Genomic DNA, 13,041 nt, shown 5'->3' with positions numbered 1-13,041 from the left:
AAAAGTCTTTGCCCTATGAATAGCCCTATACCACCCAAACCCTTTGCGTGGAGAGAAGCAAAGACTAAACCCTCACTAGGTTTCTGCTAGCTTGCAGCATGGCATTGACCCACATGAACTTCCTTCTGACCTGAGAAAGCTCACCCCATTCAAAGAGGAGTAATCTGAAAGGAATCAGCGCAGGTCTATGTACAAAGATACCGAAATCCAAAAGGAGGAAAGGAGAAGGTGAATTTTACTCACCAGGGAAAAACCAACCAACCAACCAATCAACCAACCAACCGACAAAACTGCCATACAACACTAGAAAGTTGTGGCCAAGTATTTCCCCATGGTTTCCAAAATCTTATTGAAGGGTAGAGCAGGAGAAATATAAAGGATGCCTGGGTGGCTCAGTTGTTTAAGCAACCGCCTTCGGCTCAGGTCATGATCCCGGAGTCCTGGGATCAAGTCCCAAATTGGGCTCCCAGCTCCATGGGGAGTCTGCTTCTCCCTCTGACCTTCTCCCCTCTCATGCTTTCTCTCTCAAATAAATAAATAAAATCTTCAAAAAAAAAAAAAAGTAGAGCAGGAGCAAGAGCTCAGAAATTAGATGCTGAGACAACTGAAAAGGATGAGACATGAATTGACAAAGCTGGAGAAAGAAATGGAAGAAAAGAGATAAACATGGACCAGAAACAAAAGCAGAATCAGAAACAGCAGGCAAACAAGCACTGCTGAAAGCACAGGGAAGATCTCTGATGATAGGAGGAGAAAGTGAGCAGAATGACACAGAAATGTTTAAAGCAGGTATTAGGAAAAGAAAGATAGATATGGAAGATTGACAAAAATACACATAAATGCACAAAGAAGGTAACTAGAAATAAAACCCAGAAAGATTAGTTAAAGATATAATTCAAAATAACTTTCCAGAAATTAAGGAATCCTTGCATCTGTGGATTGAAAGCACACTGGGTCCCAGGAAATAATGACAAAGAAAAATCAACTCTAGGACACAGACTAGTAAAGGTTATTGAACTAAAAAATTAAAAAAAAAATTTGGGGGGGTGTAGGCAGACAAAAAGATAAGTTCACTTATAAGGAGAAAATTCAGGACAAAGTCAAATCCTATTTGAGGGCTGAACCACTCCTACAAAGATCTCAAGAAAAGAACAACCCACCTATTAGGATGACCACTATCAAAACAGCAGAAAACAACAAGTGTTAGGGAGGATGCAGAAACAATGGAACTGTTATACGCTATTGGTAGGATTGTAAACTGATGTAGCCACTGGGGAAAACAATATGGAGTTTCCTCAAAAAATTAAAACTCTAACTACCTATGACCCAGCAATCCCACTTCTGAGTATATATCCAAAGAAATTCAAAGAAAGATCTTGAAGACATATTTGTAGTCCCATGCATTGCAGCATTATTCACAAAAGCAACATGTGAAAGCAACCCAAGGGTCTATTGATAGATGAGCAAATAAACAAAATGTGATATATACATACAATGGAATATCATGCAGCCTTAAAAAAGAAAGAAATCCTGCCGTATGGTACAATGTGGATAGACCTCTAGGACATTAACCTAAGTGAGATAAGCCAGTCACGAAAGGACAAATGCTGCATTATTCCATTCATAAGAAGTATCTTAAGTAGTTAAAATCATAGAAACAGAAAGTAGAAAGATGGTTGCCAAAGGCTGGAGGAAAAGGGAGGGAAAACAGTGTTTAATAAGCACTGAATTGAACTTTGCAAGATAAAATCTTCTCAGATCTGTTGCACAAGAATGTGAATATACTTAATACTGAACTATATGCTTAAAAATTGTTAACACGGTAAATTTAATGTTAAGTGTTTTTTACCAGAAAGAAAAAAAAAATCAAAAAATTTTTTTACCCAGCCAAATTGTCAATCCAGTATAAAGGTAACAAACATTTTTGAAGATGCAGTATTATTGCCATAAACCTTCTGGAAAAAAAAATGGGGGAAAAAACTTCAGCTGATAGTACAAGAAATGAAAATAGATCCACACCAACACATATGATCATGAAGTTTCAAAATACTTGAGACAAAGAGAAAATCACAATAGTTTTCAGAAAGAAAAAATAAGCTTTATACAAAGGCTCAAAAGTTAGAATGGTATCTGATTTCTCAACAGCAATGCTGGAAGCCAGAAAACAACATGGAGTAAACATCTTCACAATTCTCAGGGAAAATTCTATCTAGTATGGAATCCTATGCCAGCTGACATTCACACTTGACTAAACATAATTTAGACATGCAAGTTGTTAAAAAAACATTTACCTCCTATGTACCCTTTCTCGGAGAGGTATTACAGGATCTGTTAGATCAAAATGACAGTATAAACCAAGAGAAAGACCTCAATTGCAGGCAAAGGGATTTAGTACAAAGGAGAGGTGAAAAGCATATTCAAGGTGGCTGTGAAGGAGACCCAAGATGATGTCAAGATGTATGCCTCAGAAATAGATGATACAGTTGATCTATCGCAAGTCAGCAACTCTGGGAGAGATTTCCTTCTGAGGATGAGACCGGCTGAACTCCATATGAATCAGAACATTTTGAGAGTAGACTGACAGATGTTGGAGAAAGCTGGGGGTTAAAGGCATAATAAATACACAGAAAACTGAACAGGTGGAAAAAAGACAATGATAAAATCTAGCAAGGGAAAGTACAGTGCTAGGGGTACACCACAGGCTCAATTGGGAGTAGCATTTACTTAGATATAAAAAGTAAACTGTGTATGCATTTCTGATCAAAGCTAGGCTTAACAATTTGGGGAGGACAAAGACACAGGTAGTATACTTGTGAGTGCCAGGATGAGGGTAGACTCAAGGAGCTAAGGTCTTCTTTCATGGTGGGAAGTCAATAATAGATGATGCCTTAAATAAGAAAACTCAAGTAGCACAGCAGGCATGTTCTTTCCAAACATGGAGGGAAATATCAAAGAACCAACTAGAAGGTCCAATAGCAGTCACCTCTGAGGAAGAGGAAGTGGGGGACTGATTCTTTAAATGGTGTGTCTATATGACTTTATAAAAATGAAAACTAAATTAAAGCAAGGAACAGTTGCTGTAGGATACAGAAAACCAGCATGAGCAACATACAGAGCTAAGTGAACTAAACAAATCACACCAGAGACCTCAGAGGCCCAGGAGAAGCTTTCTTACAATGAGGATGGAATTGCAGTGTGCAGCTAAAACAGCTGGCAGCTCACCACAGCGAGATTACAAGTCAAAGGTAGAAGATGGGCATCTGACAGCAAACTTGACATTAACCAGAGATGAAAAGGAGAGACACCATTTCTGATCCAGACTGGGTGAGGAGGTGTAAGCCCGACATGGGCTGGAAGAAGATATCAAAGAATGCGATTTCTTTTCCCTCTCTTCGGCCAAAGCTCTCCTAAGAAACAAATGAGAAACCAGGTAGCAGAAAACAGCTTCCTCATGACCTCTATCAGCAGGGAAACCTGTGCAAGAGTGGCCAAATCAGGAAAAGAATGAAGAAGAGAAATAGCAGCAGCTGTTAGCTGCAAAGAAAGTAGGAGCCTCTACTGAGATGTAAGGAACAGAGGAGGAGTTCCAGGGAGCAGGGAGATCTGCAGGAGTTCTCGGAGTCCTTGCCCTCTTCGTGGTTGGGAAATACCAGACAGCTAGTGGCAGGAAGAGCTCTTGCTGGAGAGAAGGTGGGAGTGCCCCAGCCTGAGACCGAAATTACTACAAGGAAGCTCAAAGACCTGAAACCACGAACAATCCGGTTCCTGGAGACCTGGTCCTTCACACTAATGTCTTTAAAGAGGGTGGACTGTTGGCCTACTCACCAAAACAGTCATGGTGCCCTGATACCATGTGCCCACCTGCCACATCTTTCTCTTCTCATAGTGGAAGAGGTGGGCCTAGAAATGGTCTGCGTCTGCATGCACTTCGATAAATGGAAAGTCATATGGGTCATCGAGGGATCTCAAGCAGCAGGTCTCTGATCTAAGTTCCAGTACAGGCCCATCAGTAGACCCCCAGAAGCCAGTCCCTTCTATGGGACAGGTGGCATGGTTGCTGCTGGTGCCAAAGACCCTGTTTTACCCAGGAATGTCTCCTGGCGCCTCATCATTGTGCCACCTCCCCATCTGATAAAGTATGGTTGAGGATAAGTTATGATCGATTTACCTATCAAGCAAACAAATGTTTATGGCTTCCTGCATTGGGACTGAGCCAATCTAACAGAGAGGTGCTTTGAATTTCAAAATATTTCCAACCAGTCTTGTGTATTGAAGGGTCTCCAGCCCCTCTGCCCACAGGCATGTAAACATAGTCCTTATTTGGAAGGAAGATGGGGTTTTCATTAATGTGACCGAAGACCATGCTCTGCCCAGGGCCTTAGGGAGGCTCAGAATGTGTGGCAGCACCAGGCTCTGGGTTTTTTCACTTGTCCGTAGGGTAGGGGGTAGAGAACTGGTGATCATGGCAAAGAGAAAGGTCTATCTGCATGTTCCTCCTTAAGTCAGCTACCTTGTGTGTACATGCATTGTGATGAAATCCCCAAAGCCAAAATCAGGGAAAATCTAATGGTTGAAATAATACACTGGCAATGCAAGATCTAATCACCTTCTTCAAAAGACTTCCACTTTTGTTTGAGGTCTCCTCTCTCCCTAGTTCATGGAGTTCTTGGGGAATACCATCCTTTCCACCTCAGAGGTGGGGCAAGTGATCCAGGCCAATCCCCTCATCCTATCCTCTCAGCTGTCAGAAAGGAATGCTATACACAGCACACAATTTGTAAATCCTTAGTGTGTGGTCCAGGCCAGGGCTTCCAATAGTAACTGAATTCAAACCACACATGAAATTGAATATGTTCAAGTGGTCACATTTACATTAAAATGTAAAGAGAAACGGGTGAAATTAATTTTATGAGTGTTGTTATTTAACCCCAAAGATTCAAAATATCATCATTTAAATGGGTAAGCAATGTAAAAATTGTTAGTGAGAAGTCTTTCATTTTTTTTCATGCTAAGTCCTTGGATCCGGCAGCACATCCCAGTTTGGAGCAGACACATTTGCAAAACTCTGTACAACTTGGGACTCATGACACCACTGTATACAGAGCAGATTTAGCCCTGACACTTGCCACCTACTCCTGGTACTTTCCCAGATGCACCATGGCCTGATTCCCTCTGGGTCTTTGCATGTTCTGTTTCCTTTGCCTAGACCATTCTCCCCCACTGTACACATTCAGAACATCTAGTGGTCCTAAAGTTTTTTTCAAAGTTTGGGATTATATGTGACTTCCAATGACCCAGTGTAACCCTCACAACAATGGTATCATTATTCTTATCTCACCACAAAGATGGAAGTGGTAGTGTGAGATTTGAACCATGGCTGGTCTGACTCAGAAAGATAGCCTGAGAGGGCAGGAAGAGGAGGTTGAAGCAGATTGGAAGAAGACTGGGGGAGTGGATGTCAAGTGACAGGGGCAGCAAGTGTGGTCTTTGTATCTCAGAACCTGTAGCTGTGTCTCCCCACCCTTGGGAAGGATCATCAGGTCACAAAGGGCACTACCGCTGATGTTCTGAGACATCTCGGACAGCCCCACGTTCATCTGACAGATGATAAAACTAAGGTATAGAGAATGGAAAGCTTGGCCAAGGTCACACAGCAAGCAATTGGCAGAGCTTCCCACAGCGGCAAGTTAGCCATTTTCTTTGAGAAAGGAACCCTGAGCTGCTCCTGGAGAAACCCCCACCTCACTCCTGGCCTGGGTGTACTTCTAAAGTGTGAAAATCAGATTTCTCCAACTCAAATCCCATTTTAATTCTATTAGAAGACTTTACAAACCTGGGGCCAGTTGGCAGGAGGTAGAGGAAGTGGGGAGCGGCGGGGAGGGGATCTGCTGCTAATTGCTTTAAAAAAAATAAAGACTTTTTCCATGATATAGTTATTCAACATGTTTGGATTTTCTTAATAGAGATTAGAGTAAACATTAAAGTCTATTATAGACTGAATCGTGTCCTTCCCAAATTCATCTGTCAAAGCTCTATCCCCCAGTGTAACTGTATTTGGAGATAGGGCCTTTAAGAAGGTAATTAAAGTTAAATGAGGTCAAAGAGGTACAGCTGCAACCTGGTAGGATTGGTGTCTTTATAAGGGGAAGAGACACCAGTGCACACGCTCTCTCTTCCTCCCTGTGTGTGTGTGTGTGTGCGCGCGCGCGCGCGCGCGCGCGCGCACGCACACACGCACGCACAATGAAGGAAGACCATGAGAGAGGGTGCCTGTGTGCGTGCCAGAGAGGTCTCACCAGACACTAACTCTACTGGGACCTTGTTATTGGACTTCTAGTCTCTAAGACTGTGAGGGAATAAATTTCTGTTGTTCAAGCCGCCCAGTCTGTATGTGTTATGGGATTTTGTTATGGTATAGTTTTGCGGAGCAGACTAAGAGCCCCTTTGAAGTCAGACAGACCTGGGTTCTCATCCCTACTCTCCATTCCAGAGCTACATGGGCTTGGGCAAGTCACTTAACCTCTCTGAGCATCGTTTTCTTCATCTGTTGAACAGGGCAGCGTCACTGAGCTGTTGTGAAGATGGAATGTAACACAGGTCAGGAGCCTGCATAGTGCCCAGCACAGAACAGCCCAGATGGATGATACATCAGAAATAAGCATAGTATGGTTCCACGCCTTATTCAAGAAATCACTAGTACCCACTGAAGGGATCACCGATGAATCAGATTTTCACCCTCTTTCCAAGGAACCTGCCATCTTAGAAGACAGAACAGGCCCACAATTGCAACTGAGAATAATATGCCTCCAGGAGTTATCTTTCTAAACTCTGCTTGAAGTTAGTCATGTTCCCAGTGGGACCCTTGGGACTAGTGCATCCCAGGAGTGTATTCCTTTGTGAAATAAGCCTGGCTTTGCCTTACAGCTTGGGCTCCTCATGCTCCAAAATGGTGCCAAGTTCTAATGTTTTTGAATACTAAAAGTCCTTGCAATTTGAATTTTGAGACTGTGTGTCCTCTCTCCAGTCTAAAACTGCCTGTCTCTTCTCTGAAAGAAACAATGCTAGTCACACTTCTGTGATTCAGATAGTTGGGAGGCTTGGTTTCAGGAGCCCTTGGTGGCTGGGGGATGCTGCCCCATTCAGCAGTGTAGATCCAACAGCCAGAAGGAGACAACGGCTACTTTCTGGCTTTGTAGGCAGAAGAATATTTGGGGCATCTTCTTACCAAAATGGAATTTCTGCCATCTGGATTTCCCAGGTTTGGGCTGGAATTCAGGGTGGGTTGGGCTACTCCAGCTCCCAAGGTTCACTTGTCCTGCATGCACCACCCCAGCTGCCTGGAGGTGCCCTGCATCCCAACCCCAGTGCAGGGCAGGGTCTCAGCATTTGCTTCCTTCCCCCATGGAGCCATCTCTTGGCCATTGCTATGCAGCAGGCACTTGTATGTCTGTTGAGCTGAGGGAAGATGGTGCAGAGCCCAAAGTGGAGATCAGACCCAGTATTTGATTTCCATTCCCTCTGAGTAAGCTCCCTGCAACAGTTGCAATGAGACTACAAAAGAGACATCACTTTGTCAAGGCATTTAAGCCCGAGATATAAGTGAGGGATTGCTGTGCAAGTGTGGTCATCTGCCCAGGCCCAGAGGTTGGCCATATTTGTTTTCTTTAGGTAATATAATCTGTCTTGTTCCTCATGTTCCCTTGTCTCTGATGTTTTCCTTGTGGGCCCTCATTGTTTCTCATTGGGTGACTTGAGTTAGCCTTTAGTAACTCCCCACATAAACCCTAGATGGAATAGATGCAATTCTTACCAGCCTGAAGGCCAACATCCTGAGGCAGCAGCTCCTCCCAGCCTGCATGCAGAGAGAAAGCAGAACGTCAGTCCACATGGTCCTGTCTTGGAGCTCCCGGAGGGCAGGGGCCATGTGTGTACATAAGCATGTCCCTGAGCACCGGGCATCGGCTCTGGCTCAAGAAGTGACTCTTGACGACATGGATGAGTAAGTCATAGTCCCATCCAGGTGTGAGAAGATGCTTTCTTGGTTTATTCTGTCTTATCTCATCTTTATTGGTCATCTATTTTGCACTCAGTACTGGGCTGGACATAGGGAGTGTGAGTGGTTTCGAACATCCTTCAGACACCGTCACTCTCCTCCAGAAGCACAAATTTTGTCTGCTCAGACATATGTGAAAACCAATCATCACCCACACACCATGGGCACTGCTGAGGTAAGCAGCCAGTGTAGCTAGAGACATGTGATGTACTTTATCCAAACCTCATAGCACCCCCAAAACACAGGTGTTCCCCTATTTCTTAGAAGGGACCCCACAGAGGGAAGGTGACCCAGTTAGTTAGGAGCTCATCTGGGAATCCAACCCTGAACTGCTTCCTTTCAAATGGGCCCCAGGACCTTGCTGCTCCCCCACCGTCCTGGGGGGCTTTGGGAACACTCTGTTAGGCCCGATTAGCTGCAGCAGGCCAGGAAGGGAGACTGGGAGGCCCTGCCTGCTGCTATCCTGACATGGAGAACAAACACTTCACCATCCTCTGCAGTGAGCAGCATGAGGTGAGCTGGATCTGTTTTGTTCATCACTGTGCTCACTGCATCTGGCACATGCCTCCCTCCAGGAAATACTTGTTCAATGAAACTGTGAATGAAGCCCTTGGAGAGGCTTTGACACTGACTTTAAAAGATGAATAAGAACTCACAGTGGAAGGAAGGGAGGACCCTCCCCAAGGGTGGTGCAACTTTTGCAAAGTCAGAGGGAAAATTGCAAATGATGTTGGGGTCAGCATGTTTGGGCTGAGCAGAGTAACACGGGAGGTAAGAGGAAAGTAGTGGTGTAGGCAGCAGGTGAATGTGACAAAGAGCCTTTTGTTACTCTGTCCTGGTGGACAAAGAATTTTCTTATTTCAATTTGAATTTAGTGTACAGGCATTTATATGTTTAATGATAATCTAAACCTTCCTCATTTGTTGAATACCTACAGTGCAAAAGGGAAAATCAGATTATAGATTCCTTTTTAAGGTCTGAGCTTATATTTTTCTCTCTAACCCCAGAGGAGCATGATACCTCCTGTCCTGGTCTTGTCCCCATTCTCCTGGGCTGGGATGTTTGTGGGTAGACAGAGGCTGAGAATCTAGGAAAGGTGTCCTTGGGGGCACTGCAGCCCAACCTTCCCACTGATGCTCAGGGCCCTGAGCCACCCGCCCCTTCCCCTGCCCCTCAGGGACTTGGGGAGGTGGTGGGTGGTGGGGGTGGGTGGGGAGGGCAGAAAGTTTGGCTCTGCCATCTACCAGCGGTGTGAGCTAGAGCAGGTCCTGCAAGTGATTTAGCATGCTCCCCTCTGAAAAAGAAATGGCTTGACTTTTGCAGGGTCTCTGTGAGGTCAGAGACACACAGGGAGCACTCACGAAATGTTTGTTTGTGCCTCCAGCCCTTCTCTGGGATTCCCTTCCCTGGGATGCCCTTTCCTGCTTCCCTGGGAAGCACTCCTGAGGCTCCTGGGGAATTATGGTGCCCAGGCATGAGGCTGCTGACACTTGGGCCACATTTCCACTCCTTTCTCTTATAGAGGTAGGCCCAGATGACCACCCACCCCAGGACACCTGCAGCTAAGGTGGAGCCAGCCAGGCACGCTTTGGAATCTGTTTATTCCCATTTAGGTGGTAGAAACCTTGACATTCCAACAGGTAACAGCTGCCCTCAGGGAGGACTTCCCACTGAGTAGACACTGCTCTAGGAGGAGATGCTGCTATCCCCATTTAATGGGTAGAACAACAGAGGCCAAGAAATAAAAACTTTGCCCAAACTATTCAACTGGTCAGAGGAGAAGGGGGTTCTTCTGTCCAGCTCCAGAATCCATGCACTTTGCCCTACTGGCTCTGCTTTGGGAAAGTTTAGGGGTCTGTATAAAAGTGCAAAGCAACTCTCATCTGAATCCTGGCTTCCAGCAGTTCTCCCAAGAGAGGCTGGTCCATCTCCCAGCCTCACATAACCAGTGAGAGATGGGTGGGAAAGATGCAGAGGGGCACTGTCTGCCTCTGGCTCCCCACTGCTGCTCTAACTCCTTGCTTCCCCACCCCAGGTAGAAATTTTAGGCCCACCCATGGTCTCTGGCTCTGTCACCCTCTGCCCCCTCACTCATGGCATCTGACCTCCATGTACATCACAGCATCCCTCTCCAAACACCAGGATGTGTCTCCCCTTGTGTCCCCCTGCCCATCCTGGACTCCCACTCCTCTGACTCCTAGACTCCAGTGATGTCCACTCCCCCGCCACTGCCCTGGTCTTCCCATGTCCCCGAATTGCTCCGCCTCAGAAACCATGTCCTCCAGTCACATCCCAGTCCAGCACCATGCCTCCCCCTGCCCCCGCCCACCCCGTGAGGAACTATTCCTTTGTTTCATTATGACCCCTCAGCCCCTTTGTTTCTCCAGGTCTGTCAACCTACATCCTAGCTTCATTCCCTTCCCAGCCAGTCTGGACAGTGCCCTACCTCTTTTTTGGGAAGAAAGCGGTTTTATAATACCCATAAACGTAACACAAATATAAAGTACAATAAACTTCATGACATGTGTACACCTCTGGTCTATCATACTCCTGCTCTCACCTTGCAAAGTCCCAGCCCAGAGCCAAGCACACCAGTGACGTGTCATACCACCTTGAAGACAGGTCAGGGTAGTTTCATGGCCTGCGCCTCTTCTAGGACTCTAGAAATGCCTGAGACCCTCCCATGGACCCTGGTCAGCTCTTTCTAAAAAAAAAAAAACAAACAAACAAACAAACAAAAACCTAAACCAAAACAAAACAAAAACCAAAAAACCCTATTTCAAAGCTTCCTCCCACTACTCACTCTGCAGAAAACCTTGATCTGCATCACTGAAAAAAGAGAAATGACCCTTAGCCTCCAACTCTGCTTACTCCTTGCCAGCTCCTGCTTACTCCTTTCCTTCTATCTGTGAGCACTTAAGGGACTTCCCAGGGGAGAGGATGTCCTGATGGCCCCCATTAACCCTTCCAGAAGTGCATTCTCTGGCCTCCTCCACTGGGGTTTTTGCTTTATCAGTTACTGTAGTAGTTAATATATGTCCACAAATTCTTTGTCACTCTTTACTTCAAAAGATGGAGACTCAGTATGCCAGGGTGTCTCAGTCAGTTAAGCATCTGCCTTCAGCTCAGATCATGATCCCAGAGTCCTGGGATTGAGTTCCATATCAGGCTCCTTGTTCAGCAGGGAGCCTGTTTATCCCTCTGCCTGCTGCTCCCCCTGCTTATGCACTTTCTCTCTCTCTCTCAGACAAATAAATAAGTACAAATGTTAAAAAAAAAAAAAGATGGAGACTCATTCTCTTATCCTTGAGTGTGGACTTAGTGATTCACTTCTAACAAGTAGAATAAGGTGATGGGATGGGGTATAGTTTCCAAGACTAGAAAAGGTTTTGTGGCTTCTCCCTTGCTCTCTCTAAGGTTGCTCAGCTCAGCTTGGGGAACTTTGCTGCCATGTCATGAGGACAAGCAGCCCTAGGGAATGGGCCCATGTGGGGAGGAACTGGGTCTGCAGTCAATAGCCAGTAATCTTAGAAGCAGATCTTCCAGCCCTGGTCAAGGTTATAGATGCCCACAGCTCCATCCAACATCCTGACTGTTACAGGCTAAATTGCACATACCAAATCCTAACCCCTAGTCCCTCAGAATGGAACTGAATTTGAAGAGGAGGCCTTTAAAGAGGCGATGAAGGTAAATCAAAGCTATTAGCATGGGGCCTAATCCAACAAGACTGAAGTCTGTGTAGAAAGAGGCAGAGATGCTAGAGGTGTGTGTGAGTAGAGTGATGACCATATGAGGACAAAGCAGCAAGAGGGTGGCTGTCTGTAAGCCAAGGAGAGAGGCCTTGGAAAAAAACCAACCTTACCATAAATATCTGTTGTTTAAGCTGCTTGCTCTGTGGCATTTTGTTATGGCAGCCCTAGAAAATGAATGCAAACCTCTAAACAGTCCTCGGTGAAGAACTGCCCAGCTAAGCTGCTGTTGGATTTCTGACACTTGGAAAATGTATGAGATAATAAACACCTGTCATTTTAAGCTGCAGGATTTTGGAATCATTAGCTCTGCAACAATAGATATCTCATAGTTACCCCTCACGCTTACATTTACACCCATTCTCACTGTTCTGGCCTTTCCTGTCTGCATAGAGATAAACTCAGGTCTCACCTGAAAATGAATTTTCTTGGCCTCATGACCCCCTCCAGCTGTTGCCCTCCTCCTGCTTTTGCTCCTCTGCAGAGCTCTTTGAAGGAGTTGTCTCTCCACACCCATGCTTTCTGCACTCTCTCACCCTCATGCCCTTCCCCACCTTCCCTTTGGCTCTGGGGTCCCCTTGATCTCCTGCCAAGGCCCTTTCCTTCACCTTGACCTCTTCCTGTCTGAGGGAGATGCTGATTGTTTTTGTCTGCTTGAAATGCCTTCCTTTGTTCCCCTTTGGGGTAATTCTCCTTCCTTTGTTCAAACTGTGTTTCTAATAAGGACTGTAAAAGACATAAATCACAGTAACCCAGAGTCAGCCTGTGACCCAAGCAGGGACCAACCGCAGGCTTCCCCTGAGATGTTTTAATTGGAACTGAGGATTGGTTTTCCTCTCTAGCCATAACGTTTTGAAATGTGATTCCAGAACTGACAGGAGCTTTTGTTCTAGTGTCCTGAAAATAGATGACTTGAGAGAATAAAGTTGGTAACTGGGAAGGAAGGAGACAAAAGACAGAAATTTTGTCTCTGTCTTTTTGCACTTTAATTATTTGAGCTAAGGCATTTGGATTCTATCATTGAAACCAAAGAATTCTCACTGATCTGGTGGCACTAATTCTGTTCTCTTTCAGCTGTATGTTTCCCCTGTGCATTCCCACCCTCTCCCAGGGCCACCATCAGGATCGAAATGCTTCCAAGTCCAAAATCAATGTCTCCAACTCCCATCTCCATCCTGAACTCCAGGTCCATCAAGCCTCTATTTTTCTGGAGGTGTCTAGCACACAGGTGGACTCATT

The 13,041-nt window shown here is 45.3% G+C and overlaps 1 protein-coding gene across 4 annotated transcripts in view; it reads right to left on the bottom strand.

Moving 5' to 3' along the window:
- The window catches only part of MYO7B (myosin VIIB), a 79,600-nt gene extending 71,747 nt beyond the window's left edge, over positions 1-7,853 (bottom strand). For 3 of the 4 annotated variants that reach the window (XR_004380909.1, XM_032843206.1, XM_032843207.1), the window contains exon 1: positions 7,811-7,853. Coding sequence is in view for 2 of the 4 variants with exons in the window: in XM_032843206.1 (XP_032699097.1) it covers positions 7,811-7,828 (18 nt within the window). In the remaining 2 variants the exon portion in view is untranslated. Of the gene's footprint in view, positions 1-2,291; positions 2,353-7,810 lie in introns of those variants that run through there. The other variant, XM_032843208.1, reaches the window with a different exon arrangement.
- Positions 7,854-13,041: the final 5,188 nt, after the last annotated feature.

This window comes from Lontra canadensis, unplaced genomic scaffold (genome assembly GCF_010015895.1).
Source record: "Lontra canadensis isolate GAN:19392208 unplaced genomic scaffold, GSC_riverotter_1.0 scaffold136, whole genome shotgun sequence".
Classification (NCBI taxonomy): domain Eukaryota; kingdom Metazoa; phylum Chordata; class Mammalia; order Carnivora; family Mustelidae; genus Lontra; species Lontra canadensis.
This window is presented reverse-complemented; position numbering and strand designations above follow the sequence as displayed.